The 14771-nt window shown below is 54.7% G+C and overlaps 11 protein-coding genes across 14 annotated transcripts; 8 read left to right on the top strand and 3 right to left on the bottom strand.

Moving 5' to 3' along the window:
* Nucleotides 1-110: 110 nt before the first annotated feature.
* Nucleotides 111-488, bottom strand: KVP18_002859 (uncharacterized protein; the record flags this gene model as incomplete). Its single annotated transcript, XM_067954121.1, has 1 exon — nucleotides 111-488. The coding sequence occupies one exon, from the start codon at nucleotides 486-488 to the stop codon at nucleotides 111-113; it is 378 nt and encodes a 125-aa protein (XP_067807715.1).
* A 21-nt stretch (nucleotides 489-509) lies between these two features.
* KVP18_002863 (uncharacterized protein) lies at nucleotides 510-1847 on the top strand (the record flags this gene model as incomplete). Of its 2 annotated transcripts, none has more annotated exons than XM_067954127.1 (1): nucleotides 510-1847. In XM_067954127.1, one exon carries the CDS (start codon nucleotides 510-512, stop codon nucleotides 1845-1847), a length of 1338 nt encoding a protein of 445 aa, XP_067807721.1. The 2 variants fall into 2 exon arrangements, with proteins under 2 accessions (XP_067807721.1, XP_067807722.1); XM_067954128.1 differs by having other exon boundaries at nucleotides 573-1847.
* Nucleotides 1848-1976: 129 nt separating this feature from the next.
* KVP18_002856 (uncharacterized protein) lies at nucleotides 1977-3302 on the top strand (the record flags this gene model as incomplete). Its single annotated transcript, XM_067954118.1, has 1 exon — nucleotides 1977-3302. The coding sequence occupies one exon, from the start codon at nucleotides 1977-1979 to the stop codon at nucleotides 3300-3302; it is 1326 nt and encodes a 441-aa protein (XP_067807712.1).
* Nucleotides 3303-3375: 73 nt separating this feature from the next.
* On the bottom strand, nucleotides 3376-4533 carry KVP18_002864 (uncharacterized protein; the record flags this gene model as incomplete). Its single annotated transcript, XM_067954129.1, has 1 exon — nucleotides 3376-4533. The coding sequence occupies one exon, from the start codon at nucleotides 4531-4533 to the stop codon at nucleotides 3376-3378; it is 1158 nt and encodes a 385-aa protein (XP_067807723.1).
* A 341-nt stretch (nucleotides 4534-4874) lies between these two features.
* Nucleotides 4875-5713, top strand: KVP18_002861 (uncharacterized protein; the record flags this gene model as incomplete). 2 transcript variants are annotated; one of them, XM_067954124.1, is made up of 2 exons in its annotated part: nucleotides 4875-5384; nucleotides 5411-5713. In XM_067954124.1, 2 exons carry the CDS (start codon nucleotides 4875-4877, stop codon nucleotides 5711-5713), a joined length of 813 nt encoding a protein of 270 aa, XP_067807718.1. The 2 variants fall into 2 exon arrangements, with proteins under 2 accessions (XP_067807718.1, XP_067807717.1); XM_067954123.1 differs by having other exon boundaries at nucleotides 4875-5444.
* A 419-nt stretch (nucleotides 5714-6132) lies between these two features.
* KVP18_002865 (uncharacterized protein) lies at nucleotides 6133-6735 on the top strand (the record flags this gene model as incomplete). The annotated part of the gene is made up of 1 exon (XM_067954130.1): nucleotides 6133-6735. The coding sequence occupies one exon, from the start codon at nucleotides 6133-6135 to the stop codon at nucleotides 6733-6735; it is 603 nt and encodes a 200-aa protein (XP_067807724.1).
* Nucleotides 6736-6791: 56 nt separating this feature from the next.
* On the top strand, nucleotides 6792-8024 carry KVP18_002858 (uncharacterized protein; the record flags this gene model as incomplete). Its single annotated transcript, XM_067954120.1, has 1 exon — nucleotides 6792-8024. The coding sequence occupies one exon, from the start codon at nucleotides 6792-6794 to the stop codon at nucleotides 8022-8024; it is 1233 nt and encodes a 410-aa protein (XP_067807714.1).
* A 437-nt stretch (nucleotides 8025-8461) lies between these two features.
* KVP18_002855 (uncharacterized protein) lies at nucleotides 8462-9802 on the top strand (the record flags this gene model as incomplete). Its single annotated transcript, XM_067954117.1, has 1 exon — nucleotides 8462-9802. One exon carries the CDS (start codon nucleotides 8462-8464, stop codon nucleotides 9800-9802), a length of 1341 nt encoding a protein of 446 aa, XP_067807711.1.
* Nucleotides 9803-9823: 21 nt separating this feature from the next.
* On the top strand, nucleotides 9824-10408 carry KVP18_002857 (uncharacterized protein; the record flags this gene model as incomplete). The annotated part of the gene is made up of 1 exon (XM_067954119.1): nucleotides 9824-10408. One exon carries the CDS (start codon nucleotides 9824-9826, stop codon nucleotides 10406-10408), a length of 585 nt encoding a protein of 194 aa, XP_067807713.1.
* A 109-nt stretch (nucleotides 10409-10517) lies between these two features.
* KVP18_002862 (uncharacterized protein) lies at nucleotides 10518-13273 on the bottom strand (the record flags this gene model as incomplete). 2 transcript variants are annotated; one of them, XM_067954125.1, is made up of 3 exons in its annotated part: nucleotides 10518-10636; nucleotides 10693-10940; nucleotides 10968-13273. In XM_067954125.1, 3 exons carry the CDS (start codon nucleotides 13271-13273, stop codon nucleotides 10518-10520), a joined length of 2673 nt encoding a protein of 890 aa, XP_067807719.1. The 2 variants fall into 2 exon arrangements, with proteins under 2 accessions (XP_067807719.1, XP_067807720.1); XM_067954126.1 differs by lacking the exons at nucleotides 10518-10636; nucleotides 10693-10940 and having other exon boundaries at nucleotides 10964-13273.
* A 47-nt stretch (nucleotides 13274-13320) lies between these two features.
* On the top strand, nucleotides 13321-14733 carry KVP18_002860 (uncharacterized protein; the record flags this gene model as incomplete). Its single annotated transcript, XM_067954122.1, has 1 exon — nucleotides 13321-14733. One exon carries the CDS (start codon nucleotides 13321-13323, stop codon nucleotides 14731-14733), a length of 1413 nt encoding a protein of 470 aa, XP_067807716.1.
* Between the last annotated feature and the right edge of the window lie 38 nt (nucleotides 14734-14771).

The following is a 14771-nucleotide window of genomic DNA, read 5'->3' on the forward strand; positions in this document are numbered from 1 at the left end:
TAGTGAGGACGGGACGCCCCTTCTATCACATGCACACATAGATCAAGAGAGCTCACATCACACTGAACGGTCTGGTCAGAATTCTTTCAAGAAGTCCATGTACAGCTCCCTTATCTACGACGACACGATTCGTCCGAATCCAGCACTTGCTCGGCTTGCATAAGCACCTCTCGCTGCGCGGAAGGCAGGTCCCAGAGGCCGCAGCGGACTGCACGCTGAAGGTGGAACAAGCTGTCGTGTTTGGGCATGGCCGCGAATGCGGCGACAACAGCGGCCTGGTCCTCGTTATCGAAGGCTTTCTGTAGAATCCTCGGAAATGCGTTGTAGACCTCCAGCGGATCAAGCCCGCCAGTTTCCTCAGGAGGCAGATCTTGTACGTTGACAAGCACCTCATCGTCTTTGTGCTGCTCCCAAAGCTCTTGAATTTCTTGAGATTCTTGCTGGCAAATCTGGCGCTGTAGCCGCTCGAACTTCGAGTAGTCGGTCATTGGAGATCTGAAATCACCATTATGGATGACATACGCGCTGTCTTGGGGTTGGCGGGTGCTACGTTGGGTCGAACACCAAGCCAGATGGAGCCTTTTGTAACCAAGCTGGCCGATAACTGGTTCGACTCCGTAGATGCGCTGCGAGGCTTGAACGAAGCCCAATGGACACAGATGGGTTTCCCCCTTCGCCTTGTAGAAGCCATCAGGTCGGAGCTCGGAGACGCCCAATCCGATGTGTCACAAATGTCCGCCGTGACGCCGCCTAACCTCTCTGATGTCAATTACGAGCCTCCCACTGAAAAACAGATCCCTGTCAATGTCCAAGAATCCATGAACGTCTATTTCGAAGATGCCACCATGGAGCTCGAAGACCGCGTATTATGCACCCAGACCCTCCTGAAACTGATAGACGCCGTAATTGAACAGCCTCGAAACCCCGCTAAACGACGGATAAATCTGGCTAACGAGGCTTTCCACCTTCGCGTAGGGCGTTTTCCAAGCACATTCGCCGTTCTGCATTGCGTGGGTTTTTTCGAAACGGCTGACCGTTACCTTCAGATGCCGACTGCCTTCGTGTCTCGGCTGACGGACGTACACGGCCACCTGAATCAGCACGCACAAGACTTGGGACTACCGAAAACACCGCTGCCGAGCACCTTCAACCCGTATGCGGTATCCGTAAAGCTACAGACACCTTTGACGTCTCACATCCTCGACGAGCGAGCAGAGGCGGCAGAGCGTGTAAAGGAGCGGATTGAAGAAGTAAAACGGCTGCAAGAAACCGGCGGTGCGGGCCACGTGGAGCCCAATCCTCAGGCGTACCACCTCAATACCATCCGCAGGCACGTGCAGTCCCCGCGAAGGGACTCGGGGAACGACCTGCCCCCCACCAGCAAAGATCTCGACAGGATAAGGCAGCTGGCTGAGGGGCCCGCGTTTAAAAGTCGTCAACAGGTGCAGTTGGAGGAGATGGAAGAGCGCGGCGCCTTCCCCAAGTGCACGCTGCGAATAGTTCTGCCGAACGAGCTCGTATTGCAGATCGACATGAAGCCCTCTGCCAGGGTTGCCGACGTGATTGTCCTAGCCTCTCAGTTCTTAACACACACAGCGAGGGAGAGTTGGGAGCTGTACTCCACGCCTCCACCGACGGTTCTGGCGACGAAAAAGACACTGTACCAGCTAGGACTGGTGCCTGCAGCGACCGTGCGTTACAGGTCCTTGACGCCTCTGGCCAACGAGCGGTACCTGCGGTCGGACATGTACGACTTAGCGACGAGTAACGCAGTCCAGCCACGACCTGAAAAAGAAACCAACGAGCGAACCAAGCGATCGCTTCGAAGCAAGCTGGGGATGAAGTGACATTCATGACATTCAAACCTGTTGCTGGTGTTCGTGGAATCCTTTGTTCTTCTGTTAGCGTCCTTTTCACAATAATAAATCGACCCCACTCATTCAAAGGCTGAGTCAGGAATATTCCATATTACTTCAATGTCCTCTTCTCACTCCTCTTCGACTGGATCGAGCTCTGAGTACAAGAGGGCTTCGTCCGTACGGGAGGTATCGCAGACAGCTCACTCGGCGCGAGAAGGCTCAGCTCGCGGTTCTGTGCAGCATTCATCGGCCGGTCAGCCTGCGCTTCAGCAGCTCACAGTTCGCAACGCGTCCCGACTATCCACCAGCCAGGCTTCTGCTCATCAAGTCTCTGCTCAGCACGTGGTTGACGCTTCCTCTAGGAAGCACCAGACGTCGGATCTGCCCAGCATTCAAGTTCCCATTCCTTCACACCACTATTCGCAGCAGACCACTTCTGACAGGACTCGCACCGACGGTCGCGTCGTATCGACCCAGCTGATAGGACGCGAAGTCGGGGAATCCCGGCTTGTGTCTGTAGTCGAGCACGCGGTTGCTGGGGAGGGGCAGATTCTTAGCGAGAAAACACACCATACGACTATTAAGGTCCCTAAGAAGATTGTTCGCGAAGAAGTCATCCAGAAGACGATAATTGTTCCTGAAGTACGTCTCACAGAGCACATCGTCGAGGAGATGGAGGTGGTCCCTGAAAAGGTCATTGAGGTGCAGAAGTTGATCACTCGTGAGAAGATTGTGGAGGTTCCTGAGATTGAGATTGTTGAAACGGTCATTGAAGTGCCTACGAAGGAGGTGCAATACCGTAACATCGAAGTGCCGAAGCTTGAGATCCGGGAGAGGATAATCGAGAAGCCTGTCATCACCTACGAGGAGAGGTTGGTGGAGGTTCCCGAGGTGCAGTATCGCGATACACACGTCGAGACGGTGGTGGAGGTGCCTCAGGTGCGCTACTTGAACAAAATTGTCAACCATCCAGTCCCCACCTATGTGGACAAGGAGGTTCCTGAGTACGTTTCGGTAGACGTTACTGAGAATGTGCATAGGAAGATTCCGGTCCCTGTGGAGGCCGTGACCACTACGAGTTACGAGCTCCCCGAGATTCGCAGGAAGAAAGTGAAGTCGTCCTACCCTGTGTACCTACCACGTTTCATCGAGGTTCCTGTGCCCCGCGAGACTCTCACGCGCGAAGCCGCATATGAGGCCGACGAGCAGCTCCGGTGCCTAGAGGACTTGAGGAAGCAAGTGCCCGTGTCTCTGTGCGACATCGAGCAGTGGGCTGCCCGATGCAATGAGGCGACGAAGCCCGTAACCAAGAGTGCTGAGCGCGAGGCTGCGGTACTCCATGCATGGGAAAGCAATTCCATCAGAATTAAGGCTGATGGACGCGAGATGTCGCGGGCGGAACACGAAATGCAGATCAAGAATCTCGTTCAAGCAGGGTTGTGAGTAGAAATTTGAAGCCTTATTGAATTTAGAGTCTGATAGTGCAATTGAGTCGGGGAGGGATTGGTAACGGGATTCAAAAACACAAAAAAGCTTCTGGATTGCATGTGAGGACGCTGCCTCGTAGTCTCTCGGCGTGTGCTACCTGCAGGTATTTGCGGTGGGCCCGCTTAAACATATGCAGCACCTGACTGGCTGTCCACCTATCCTCCGGTTGCAGGACCAACATGCGCCTCAGCGCGAGCACCACAGGTCCGATGAACCAGTGCGCGTTCGCGTTCTCCAGCTCCGCAAACTTGGCCTCCAGGACCGCCGCCACTTTACTTCGGCGCTCGCTGCTGCCTGGCGAATCGCGGGAGATGCTTCGGAGGAATTCCTTGTGCGACATGTGGTCAGCAACCAACCTTCGGACGGAAAACTTGGGATCTAGGATGTACAGAACTACCATTCCTAATCCCCAGACGTCAGATGCGGTGGTGGCTGCTGGACGAGACAAGGACTCTGGTGACATGAAGGCCACAGTGCCACATATCTGATCCACCGCTCCAGCTCGCACGGCGAAGCCCCAGTCGATAACCAGGTACCGACTCTCATTTCCCAGCTCTTGAACGATGTTGGCCGGCTTCACGTCGCGGTGGCAGAGTTGCTGAGCAGCCGCTGACGTGAGGCACTCCAAAGCCGCGTGTAGGACGTTGACTGCCACTGCAGTTCGGTTCACAAAAACGCGATGGTCTAAGATCCATTGCAGCGACCGGCCGCCTAGAGGGCTCAGCAGCTCTAAAGTCGTTTCCCGAAAAAATACATGCGGAAGGTGACAAATCGAGCTCAAAACGTCGACCTTCCCTATGACCTGCAATTCGCTGCGCACAAGTGAGGATACGCGAGCGGGCTTACTGAGCCCGGACAGGTCGATCCGCTTGACCGCCAAAACGCGCTCTTGGTATTTGCAGCTGTAAACCGCCCCGTATGCGCCACGAGAGAGATACATTTTCACCCGAATAGGGCGGGACGTCAAAAGATACACGGCGAAACCCAACTCTTCCGCCACGTTAACGACACTGATTCGAATCTGATCGTCGGCTGGCGATCCCAAAAATAGGATTCGCTCCGCGCTCAACGGTGGAGGCCGGTCCAGTCTGGGAGGGTCACGTGCGCTTTCCGTCGCCTCGGTGCTCAGCAAGGCGGCATCCGCGCTGCATTCTTCCTTGGCTCCTGGTGTGGGAGATACTCCCATGTGGTTAAATTAGGATTTGAGTGAGACACGTGTTAAGAATACTAGTGTCAAACAAAATTATGAGACAAGAGATACATCCACGAATGCCATAACACTTAAGACGTGCCTTCCGTATTGACGTCGTCGGTTCGCTCGTCAACCTTGAGGAGACCGAGCCCATGCAGGTGCTCTCGTCGGCTGCCTCGCGAAGGCCCTGCTGATGAAGTAAACGCAATCGGTAGGTTCTTTGCGCCTGCGACAGCTTTCCAGGCTGTGATTCCACTTTCAAATTTATTATCTTAGTGTGATTCCTTGTCATGTGGGCTACTACTGAACAAAACTGACGAAAAACAAAACCACCGATGCGGCTGAACCTTCGCGTTTTCTTCCAAAATCAGTTCACAACCCAGAACGTATTCGTTCGTGCTTGTGGAAGAGGGGACGATCAGTCTATCCGCACTTTCGACATACTGTATCATGTGACGCAATCCCTCGCTGGCACGGATCCTGAGGATGCCGTCGCCCATGAGGTGCTGTCCGGTGCGTTTCCCATAGGGAGAACTGTTCTGCGGTCACCTGAGCCATGCATCGAAACTTTTTCACATTGGACGCCCCTTCTACCGTTACACCGGCACGACCTGACTGTGTTTGTTAGGCAATGTAACAACGGCGCTGAGATATCCGGCTTGTCGGAACGCGCGCGACAGAAGATTCTCAGCCGCATGCGGCGGCTGCAAGGGACGCCGATCATCGGACCTGTAACGAAGACGAAGTGCAGCACCCTCGCGGACATGAGAGCCAAGGTGGCCATGGTGGACGGACTGCGACAAGAGCATCCAGAGGAAACGGTTTCAAGTTTGTGCAAGGCAGTGGTGAGAGCGCGAAGTGGTTCAAACAGCAATGGAGCCAACCGCGCTATAGCGACGGTGTGAAGTATCTTAAACTAGCCGAGGTACTATCTCTGCTGGATTCATTAACTGTCGAAGAGCGCAAAGAGCTCTCCGAGGCCATGGACGAACTCACACCTCTGACAGCAGTGAGGTCGACCATCGACGCATTGATGAGGGCCCATCCAGAGGTCCTGGACCATGCAGAATTGAGCAGGTATCGCGCGTTTAGGCCCCTCTCGCCGAATTCATCTCGGAAACGCGTACGGTCAAGCAAGGAGGCCGTGACAAAGCGTCGCAAACTCATTGTCTAGAAGGCAAGCGACCGGAAACACCATCTAGCTAGAAGGCAACTGTGTCTAGAAGGCACAAGAAAACCCAAAGCGGCACGCGCTGCTGGTTGGAACTTTATAGTTGGTGTATGTCGCAACTTTTTTCCGTGAGATGAGCACGATTGCCGGTGGATTATATTTTTCTGGATCTTATGGCAACCAATTCTCCTAGAGCAGCAGATTATGACCCCCTAGAGCTTCCCTCCCTTCGGAGGTACTCTTCGGATTGTCCGCCAAGGACTTGCATGGACACCACGGATTTCTTGGCAACGTTCAACTTTACAAGGAGTTTGTCAGTTGATCCGGAGTGTTTTGTACGGTATCCGGTGTACTGGGACGTTGAGTGTCCACCGCCAGCGATCGCTTCGAGCCAGCGTCCTACGGTCAAGGGCTGTTTCTCAATGTCGGCCCTGGCACGCATGCCAAGGAGCGTGCTACGAGTCCTATGCACAGCGTGCTCGAGGTACTTTCAAGTTTACCACGTGCCAACATGCCTTTTCGGGACCATCACTTACTTTTGCCTTTTGATCTCGGCATTCTTTGTCGTACATGTGGTGGTGTTGCTGAACCTATGCCACTTCTGCCCTATTCACGCCCTACCGCTTGTATCACCAGAAATCGACTGGTTTGATCCCTTTGCCGAAGCAGAGGACCCTGCGTCACCGTACCTTAGATTCGAGAGAAACCTCCCCTGGTTCAACGAGACCAAGAGCAGCTGGATCCGTTGGAGGGAGCCTAACTACAGGGATGGAGGCATGTACTACCCGCCGGACCCTCCCGACGAGGGCATCTGGCCCCTGTACGACCGAATGGGAAAGTGGCCCAATGTGGATCCGACAACTCTCAAGCCAGGCAACCAACTGATCCTGCGGCCCTCTCGGCTGTGGGGGGACCCGGTTGAGCTGTTCTACACAGGCATGAAGTACCCGCTCCACACGGCACGTGGAGAGGAAAGAGGGGATCTGGTTGCGCCTTACGCCGAGTGGTTCAAGGACACATCGTAGTTTGTGGTTCAAGGACACATCGTAGTTTGTGCAGAGGTGTGAAAATCCGTTTTAGTATGGAAGCGGTCTGTGTTCTCGACGTACTACGCCAGCAGCTCAACGAGGACGAAGTGGCTGACATTGAAACTGTTGTGTGGTCCGCCGTAGCCTCCGTAACTGGGGTCATCGCCACTTGCGGTAAACGCATTCGACTTTGGCGTCAGAGAGACGGCGTCGTTGAGTGTTTCTGGGTGTCCCCACTCGAGGTTAAACGAAACGGACAATTGAGTCGCGTTCATTCAAAGAGCTTGCGACGCTGTGCCTGGTCGAGTGACGGGTGCCTGCTGGCCGTGGGGTCATTTGATGGGACGACTTCTCTGTGGCATTACGATGGGACAACGGCGAGTTTCGCTGGGATAGTTGCAGGTCACGAGAATGAAGTTAAGGCTGTGGAGTTCCAAGACCAAAGACTCTTGGCGTCCTGCAGCCGAGACCGAAGCATATGGATTAACGAGATCGAAGGAGACGTTGGCGAATGCGAAGCCAGCGTCGTCAGCCTGCTTCACGGCCACTCGCAAGACGTTAAGATCTGCCGGTGGAGGCCTCCCTCTCTGTTTGACGACGGTCTTGTACTGGCGTCAGGATCGTACGATAACTCGGTGCGCCTCTGGTGCAAGAGCCACAATGCCGATGATTTCACGCTGGCACAGGTGCTGGACGACCAGGGATCGACGGTGTGGGGAGTCGCGTTCCACCCTAGAGGAATGGACCTGTGTGCAGTGACTCACTCGGGCACGCTGCGCGTCTACCGCGACGCCTCGCAGGTCAAAAGGTTGGAGCTCTTCCGGAACCAACGACGCGCGAACGAGGCCAGCACTGGGGCTCGGATCCTTGCTAACATGCACGGTCTAGACCTGTGGTCCCGACAGAGGCCGGCGGAAACTGGCCTAGATCTCTCCGACAGCCGATTAGTAGGCGTGCCCGACGTGCTGTTTCGGTGTCTACAAACCTTACAGTTGCCGGTGGTTCCAGCATTTGATTGCGACTGGACCTCGGTGTACCTTGACGCCACTCAAGAGTTCCTGGATGTCATTGCAGTTGCGGGTGCGGGGGGGAACGTCGTGGTGGTGTCGAGAACCTCGGGGAACTGGATGTCGGAGTCTGGCAGCGTCTTCTCTGTCTTATCCGTCATCAAAGCACACGAGCAAGACGTCAACTCCGTTCGGTGGACACCGGACAACCAGCTCCTGACCTGCAGCGACGACGGTACGGCAAAGCTATGGACCTTGCAGTCAAGCTGCCCCACGTGAGCATCGATTTTCTTGTTTTTAGCAAAAATGCCTACATCTGTTGGCGGAACTCTAGCAGACGAACGACCTTTTGTGGCCGGCGTGGTGGAGTGGAGAGAGTTCTGCTCTGCTTACTCCGCAAATCAGACGGAAGCGAGAATATCGGCGTTCACGGCAAAACTCGAGTCGTACCACCGACTGATGGCTGCGCACGGATGTCGGCCCCGACTAGGTTCCGCTGGCGTAGGATCTGAACGGTTGTAGGACCACATTGTTTATGTGCATAGCAGTTTTATTCCAAACGTTTTTTCCAATTTTCACCTGTGCGTTATTTATGCACAAGTACATCTGTATTTATGCACAAGTACATCTATATTTATGTAGAAGTACATCTATATTTTTCTGAACTGAGGGTTTTATTCTGTCCTGCTACAGTCAAATATCCATTATTCCCAGGCATGGCTCTGGTTTGGAAGACTTCAAAGTCGTTGCCTGTCGAGCAGACTGAGGGAGGGGTGTCCTACTGCTTGGCGTCCAGCTCCAAGCACATCTTTTTGGGATCTTCCATACCTGTTGCAGGTTGTCATCTCTCAGCCTGGAACCCGGAGTCGGTCTCGTTTGTCGCCGAGCTGACGCTGAAAGACAACCCTGTCGCTTTGGTGGTGTCCCGCAAGGAGCGCCATCTCCTGGCGCTTACTATGTCAGGCCACCTTTTCGTGTATTCATTGAAGATGAGCGCAGTGATGTCGCCACAGCTCCATCTCGGGCCCTTGCAAGTCGCCGAAACCTACGAGCTCCAAAGAGGGCTGCCCTCCTTCACATTGGGGTTCGTGCAGGCAGCATGCTTCGTGTCAGAATCTGTGATATGTTTTTCCGTACGAGGTGGCATTCCGCAGACCGATATGTGCCCAGCCGCTGAGGATTCCAGTCTGTTCTTGTTCTCCTTAGAAACTCGGGAGCTGCTGGCAGTTCTCTCTCTGCCACCACTGGAGACGAACCAGCCTGGAGTCTCCTTGAATATGTCATCAATAGAGTGTCTGGCCAGCACGCCTGTTGAAGCTGAGTATCTGATTGTGGCTGGGACGTCATTCGGTGCTCTTGCATTCGTCATGATCAGCGCGCAGTGGTTAGAAGACCAGGGAAAGCGGATGCTGCGTGTGACGAATGTCAAAGAGTCTCTTAGGCACCTCATCCACCACCCGAATTCCGCTTGCTTTGACACAGCTGTCTCTGCCGTCATGACTAAGTTCAATGAAGCTGACCGCGAGACGCTTGTGTGGGCTTTCCACAGAGGGCACAGCAGTCGCCGCCTGAAGCTGGACCTCGCCACGAAGCTTGAAGTCCACGCGCTGTCCTCGGCTCCTCAGGTGTCGGCAGCATGCCAAGTGACGCACACCGTTCCGACGACAACGGACAACGGCGATTTTGCAGTGGTCTACGCTACCTGTGATGGTCCTGCCGAGGATTGGTGGTGTCAGCCTCCGTCTGCCTTTAGCGCCGTGGGGATCGCCAAGTTCACCGTGAGCAAGTCGCTCCAGTGGAACTCTCCGGCGCTCGCGGCGTGGACGACGAAAACGGAGATTCGGGCGCTGAGTTACCGAGCCAACTGGGTGGCAGTCGTCACAGACGATGAGCTGATCGTCTTCCTGCGAAAGCGAAAAAAGAGGAGGGAGCCGCAAGTCAAGCTGCCAACACCCCAACGAGAGGCACCACCTCCACCGCCCGAGTCCGCAGATTTAGACCTTGAGGATGTAGCTGACGAGGATACGGATGAAATGTTTGGTCTGGATGATGATTGATGTTTTGTCAGAATTCCAGAAATGCGCCTGTTTTGGATTCTGGTTTGTGTTGCCGGGGCCGCGGACATATTGACGCCACTATTGGTGGGAGACTTGCCTCGAGCCGATACTCTCCGTTTATCAGACACGAGCGGACCTTTCGATTGCATGATGTGCAACGAGCTTGACCCTGTGGCGAAAGCAGACGCTGCAGAAAGTTGCTGCAGTGCTGCGCTAAATCTAAAGGCCAGCACTCCAGGGCCTTGTAATTTCAATAGGTCGTTGGAGTTCGACCCACAATGTGTGCCTGCGTTTTCTTGTGAGAGCATGTCGAGGATATCTTGTCGAAGGAACAGATACACATTTGATGTATACAATTTCAGAGACCCTAACGCGTACAGTCCCTGCAAGTGGGACTACACCCGGAAGACATGCATTACTAATCCAGACGCAGAAGCTCAGAGGCAGTGGAAGCTACACAAGAAAGACTTCAAGTCGTTGTTAATGACCGTCCTACCCACCTACCCACCTGCCAAGGATGGCGCCAACTGGTCGCCAAGGCGAATGGCGAGGCAGCTGACTAGAAACCTGCGGGATTTGCTGTCTGCTGCGTCAGCAAGACGTTAAACAACAGTAGCAGACTCAGGTCTGTTCTTCTGAGTGGCCTGTGGTATTTTTTTTGCCTCTGGGATTGGTATTTTTATTTTTGCCTGGGGATTTTCGTGCTCGTTACTTTTCACAACAACTTGAATTTTGACATGACGAGCTCCTTGATCAGAGGGAAAAGCGCAGGAGATGCTGACCTACACGCTATCTTGACGCCGTTCCCTCCTGACTTCTGGAGATCAACCTCAACTGGAAAAAGTGAAGGAAAACAGTTAAACGCCCTTGGTAGGCACAATGACACTTACGCAAAATGGGCACGTCGTTAGTGGTAATGGATGCGAAGTAATACGCCTCGAACGTGGGCTGCGTTCTTTGGAGGACCAAAACAAAGTTCAGCCTCTCAAACGTACCAACAGTGATTTTGGAAGTCAACTCTTCAGAGGTCTTCGCAAAGAATATAAGTTCTTTGGCCGGCGTCAGACGGCTCCAGGTGTCCTTGTACTGATCGCGAGTCAGAGCGGGTCGCCGCACGAGGACCGCTGATATGTCGAACCTGCTTGGAAACGTCCCAATAGCTCACTTGACGTTCATGTAAAACACGTCTGCCTGGTTTTTGATGGCCGTTTGCACCAAGAGAGGCACCAACTGCGGCTGCGACGCAACGAGGACGTTAGGTCTTAGAGGAATGCGCGTGGTGTGGCTCTGGCCAGGTGGGAGGGTGGGTACCTGTAGCGAACCCGCCGGAGCCAATCCAAACGCATTGTTGTTCATCTGCAACGCCCAGTTGGAAAGAGGCATGTGGGTGCGATTGGCAATGCTGAGGTGCAGCGTGGGTGTATTATCCTCACGACCTAAGCACCCAGAAAATGACACACCTGTAATTCCGTTGGACCCGGGCGTTGTCGCAGAATGCAGCTCAACCATCTCAGGTTTAATGTTGAACCCCTCGTTTGGGAGTGGGACGGAAGAGGCAACCGTCACCTGCGGTTTGGCGGGTTTGGCGCTCTTCGACGGCTTTAAAGCAGGAACCTCTCGATCCTGTGCCGATTGCTTCTTGACAAAGCCGTCCGCTTGAACTCCGTACACGCTGGACAAGCTCCCTAACTCAGCCACAAGACCATCCACAAGGGTATTTGACTCGGGCACGCAGTCTTCGATTGGCGGTTTGGCGGCCAAAACCACTTTTCGAGCCAGCTGAGGGTCCTTTGCCAGCAGTCGAAGGTACATAACCCCTCGATCTCTCACGTCCGGGCTAGCGACCTCGTCAGCAGCTAGGTGCACAACTCGCATGGCTGAGCGCTCGGCATCGGAATTGCGCGGCTCGCGGAGGTACATCTTTACAACTGCAGTCAGAATCTCCAACTGAACCTCTGTTTGCTCGTTGAGGTAGGTCGGGATGAAGGCAGCTTCCATGAGGCCGCAGGCTCCTGGTATCTTATCCGAGTACTCGCCGATTATCCAGACCATGGCAGCCTTAGCAGCTGGGGAGTCCAGGGTCTCCACGTCCTCGCACAAGCCCGTCACTGCCTTCTCGAGGCGGTTGGGAAACCGCCTCAGCACGTCACGGAGAGTGGCGACAACCTCGTGGACGGTGAAGGGGATTTGTGTGCGTGCCAGCTGAAGAAGCGCCTGCACTGCGGTCTCGGCGATCTCCAGCGATCCGAGTTTAATAGCTACGCGTCCTATGGCCCTGATACTCTTTCTGACGAAGGGGACGTTGATGTCAGACGCGTACTCCTTCAACTCCCCTAGGATCAGTCCTGCAGACGCCACGCGGGCATGTCTGACTAAGACCTCCACCTTCTCCAACTTCACGTAGACAGGTTCTGTATATTTGCAAAAGAATATGCGCGGGTCCACGTCGTCGAGGAGGGTGGCGTCCCGAGACAGCAGCAGGGTCACGCAGCGCAAGGCCACAAACTGCATCTCTGGTGGGCTGCTCAATAGTGTGATCAGAGGCGGCGTCAACTTCTTCTGGATCTTCTGTACTGTTGAGCGATCATTTGTAAACTGCGCGAAGTGCAATACGTTGCGAATGGCGCCAAGAACGATAGCCGCATTGGCGTGACAAAGCCGAGCAGAGACACGCTCCACAATGGCCTCTGCCTCGCGCTCGTCACCAGGACAGTACGCCGTCAGGCCGTCCAGCACGTAGATCTGCCCCCATTCTGAGCAGTCGTTCAAGGCAGCGAGAAGCGCAGCCACCTCACCGTCGTCCAGCGTGAACTGCTCCCGCCCGTTAGAAGTCTGTTCCACGTCGCGCAAAGATGCCACGGCATTCGCGATGACTGACGGATTCGGGTCCTTCAGCATGCCACGGAGGGTTCCCAGCAAGTTGTGGGACTTGACCGTTGAGGCAGAGGTGTCGTAGAGCTTCGCTACGCAAAGGGTTGCCGTCCGCCGAACGTAGGCATCAGGGTCCTCACACGCGGCTTGAAGGGGATCTAGTAAGTACTCGCTTATCTGTGGCAGTCGGATGCACCCCATGGTCCTGATGGCCAACGCTCTAATCAAGGGGTTGGCATCCATGGCGTCCTTCCTAAAGGTGTTAACCGCGAGAATGGCCATCTCGGGCTGCGATTGGGAGTAGTTCACCACGTACAGGTAGACAAGCTTCTTGATTTCCACGTCAGAGGTCTGCATGCACTTCACGATCTGGGGAAAGAGAGTGGACATGTCCTTACCCACTGTCATGTTAGCGATGACTCGCTTGATGGCAGCTCGCTTTTTCTCCTTCTGAGGTGACTGGAGATCCTCAGTAAGTTCATGCAGCTCGCCGCGTTTCGTGTTCGTAAAGAATTTGCCGTCTGAAGTGCCCTTCATCCGAGTGACGGCAACCTGTTTCAGATTGGAGAGTTGCTGGGAAAGCGCACCCTTCAAAGACATTGGGGTATTACGAGATTTTATTCGCCGCTTCGGAGTCTTGCTATCGTATGGGAGCCCTCTTGACCATCGCCATTGCGGCCTCTGGCCGCCGCAGTTCGGAGCGGCTGCTGGTGTCGCACGTGCATCCGCACGTGGAGGTGCTCTGCGTGGGGCGAACGGTGTATTTGGGTCTTCCGGTGCTCGTGCTGGTGACCAAGAGGTCGGTGGAGTTCATACTGGAGGCCACCAGCGTCCTGCTTAAGCTTCGCGAGATACCGGAGGAAATTCTGACTGCAAAGCTGACGGAAGATCGACTTTTACTGCTGTGTTCGCCGCGGAAACTTAGACTGCTCTGTCTCCACGACCTCTCCGATTTGGTGGAACTGAATCTCCAGCCCCCACCACCACTCGAATCTGACATTCTCCCTACTGCAACTTCGGCCGACGTCGTGCTGAATAACACTGTTGTCGTGGGCTTCTCAAACGGCCAGAGCATAGCCGTGTTCGTCCAGACAGGCAAAAAGGCCGCAGACATGCAGCAAGAACCCGGGCAGTACCCTGAGGCTGCTGTCCGCGGCGAACACGTACTGCTTCCGCCCGTTACGTGTGCAGCGGCTTCCAGTGAACTCGGCCTGGTCGCTGTGGGACACGACATGGCGCAGCTATCTCGGGTGCCGTTCCGCCCCAGCATTAGCGTTTTCAAGCTAGCCGGGCGGCTGGTACGACGTCTCCACTATGACCACGACATGGCCACCGCAGTGGTGGGATTTGCGGGAAGGCGCGTGTTAGCCCTAGCAACTTGTGCGGGCCCCGCGAGGCTGGTAATGTGGGATGCTGGCAGTGGTGCAATGGTGTTCTCCGCAAACGTGGATAGCTGGGTTCGGGACTGGCTTTTTGCGCCGCTGCCAGAGGAGGTACGAGCTCTCCAGCCACAGCTTGTCTTCCGAAATGAAGAAGCCGTGCTCTTGTTCGGACAGCATTTGCTCACTGTAGACCTCACGCACAACGACTTGAAAGTGACCGAGGCGTCTAAGGTGGTTCAAGGCATGGATGTCCTCCACAATCCCACTTACTCCATCGTGGAGTCCCACCCATCGCTGCTCGTTGTGAAGAATGACTACCAGCAATGCGTCATCATCTCCCCTGAAGAAGAAGACTCCTATTTGAAGGAGAATGAATCAGCACGAAATGTAAGACGGCACATCCCGCTCACACAGATATTGGCGATCTTGAAGGTTACGTCGCCCACGCCAGTGCTACCGCTGCTGTCGACTGACGCCAGAGATTTCTTCGCGGCTGAGTTGCTCGCTCGCAGCGATATCGATCTTGGACCGCTTCCCGTGCTGCACACCGATCCTGTTCGCGTTCTGCGGGCGGCACAGACTCGGAAGGCGCTGCAGCATCAGCTCCAACAAAAGCAACTCGTATATCAAAGGCAACTGGAACAGGGCAAGCGCGACCAAGCACTGTTTCAGTCGTAAACCGCCAAGACACTCATTTGAAGCCTATTTCGGACAGA

The sequence above is a fragment of a genome, assembly GCF_019968955.1.
Source record: "MAG: Porospora cf. gigantea A chromosome Unknown PgA_NODE_569_length_14771_cov_323.617, whole genome shotgun sequence".
NCBI classification, from domain to species: Eukaryota; Apicomplexa; class Conoidasida; order Eugregarinorida; family Porosporidae; genus Porospora; species Porospora cf. gigantea A.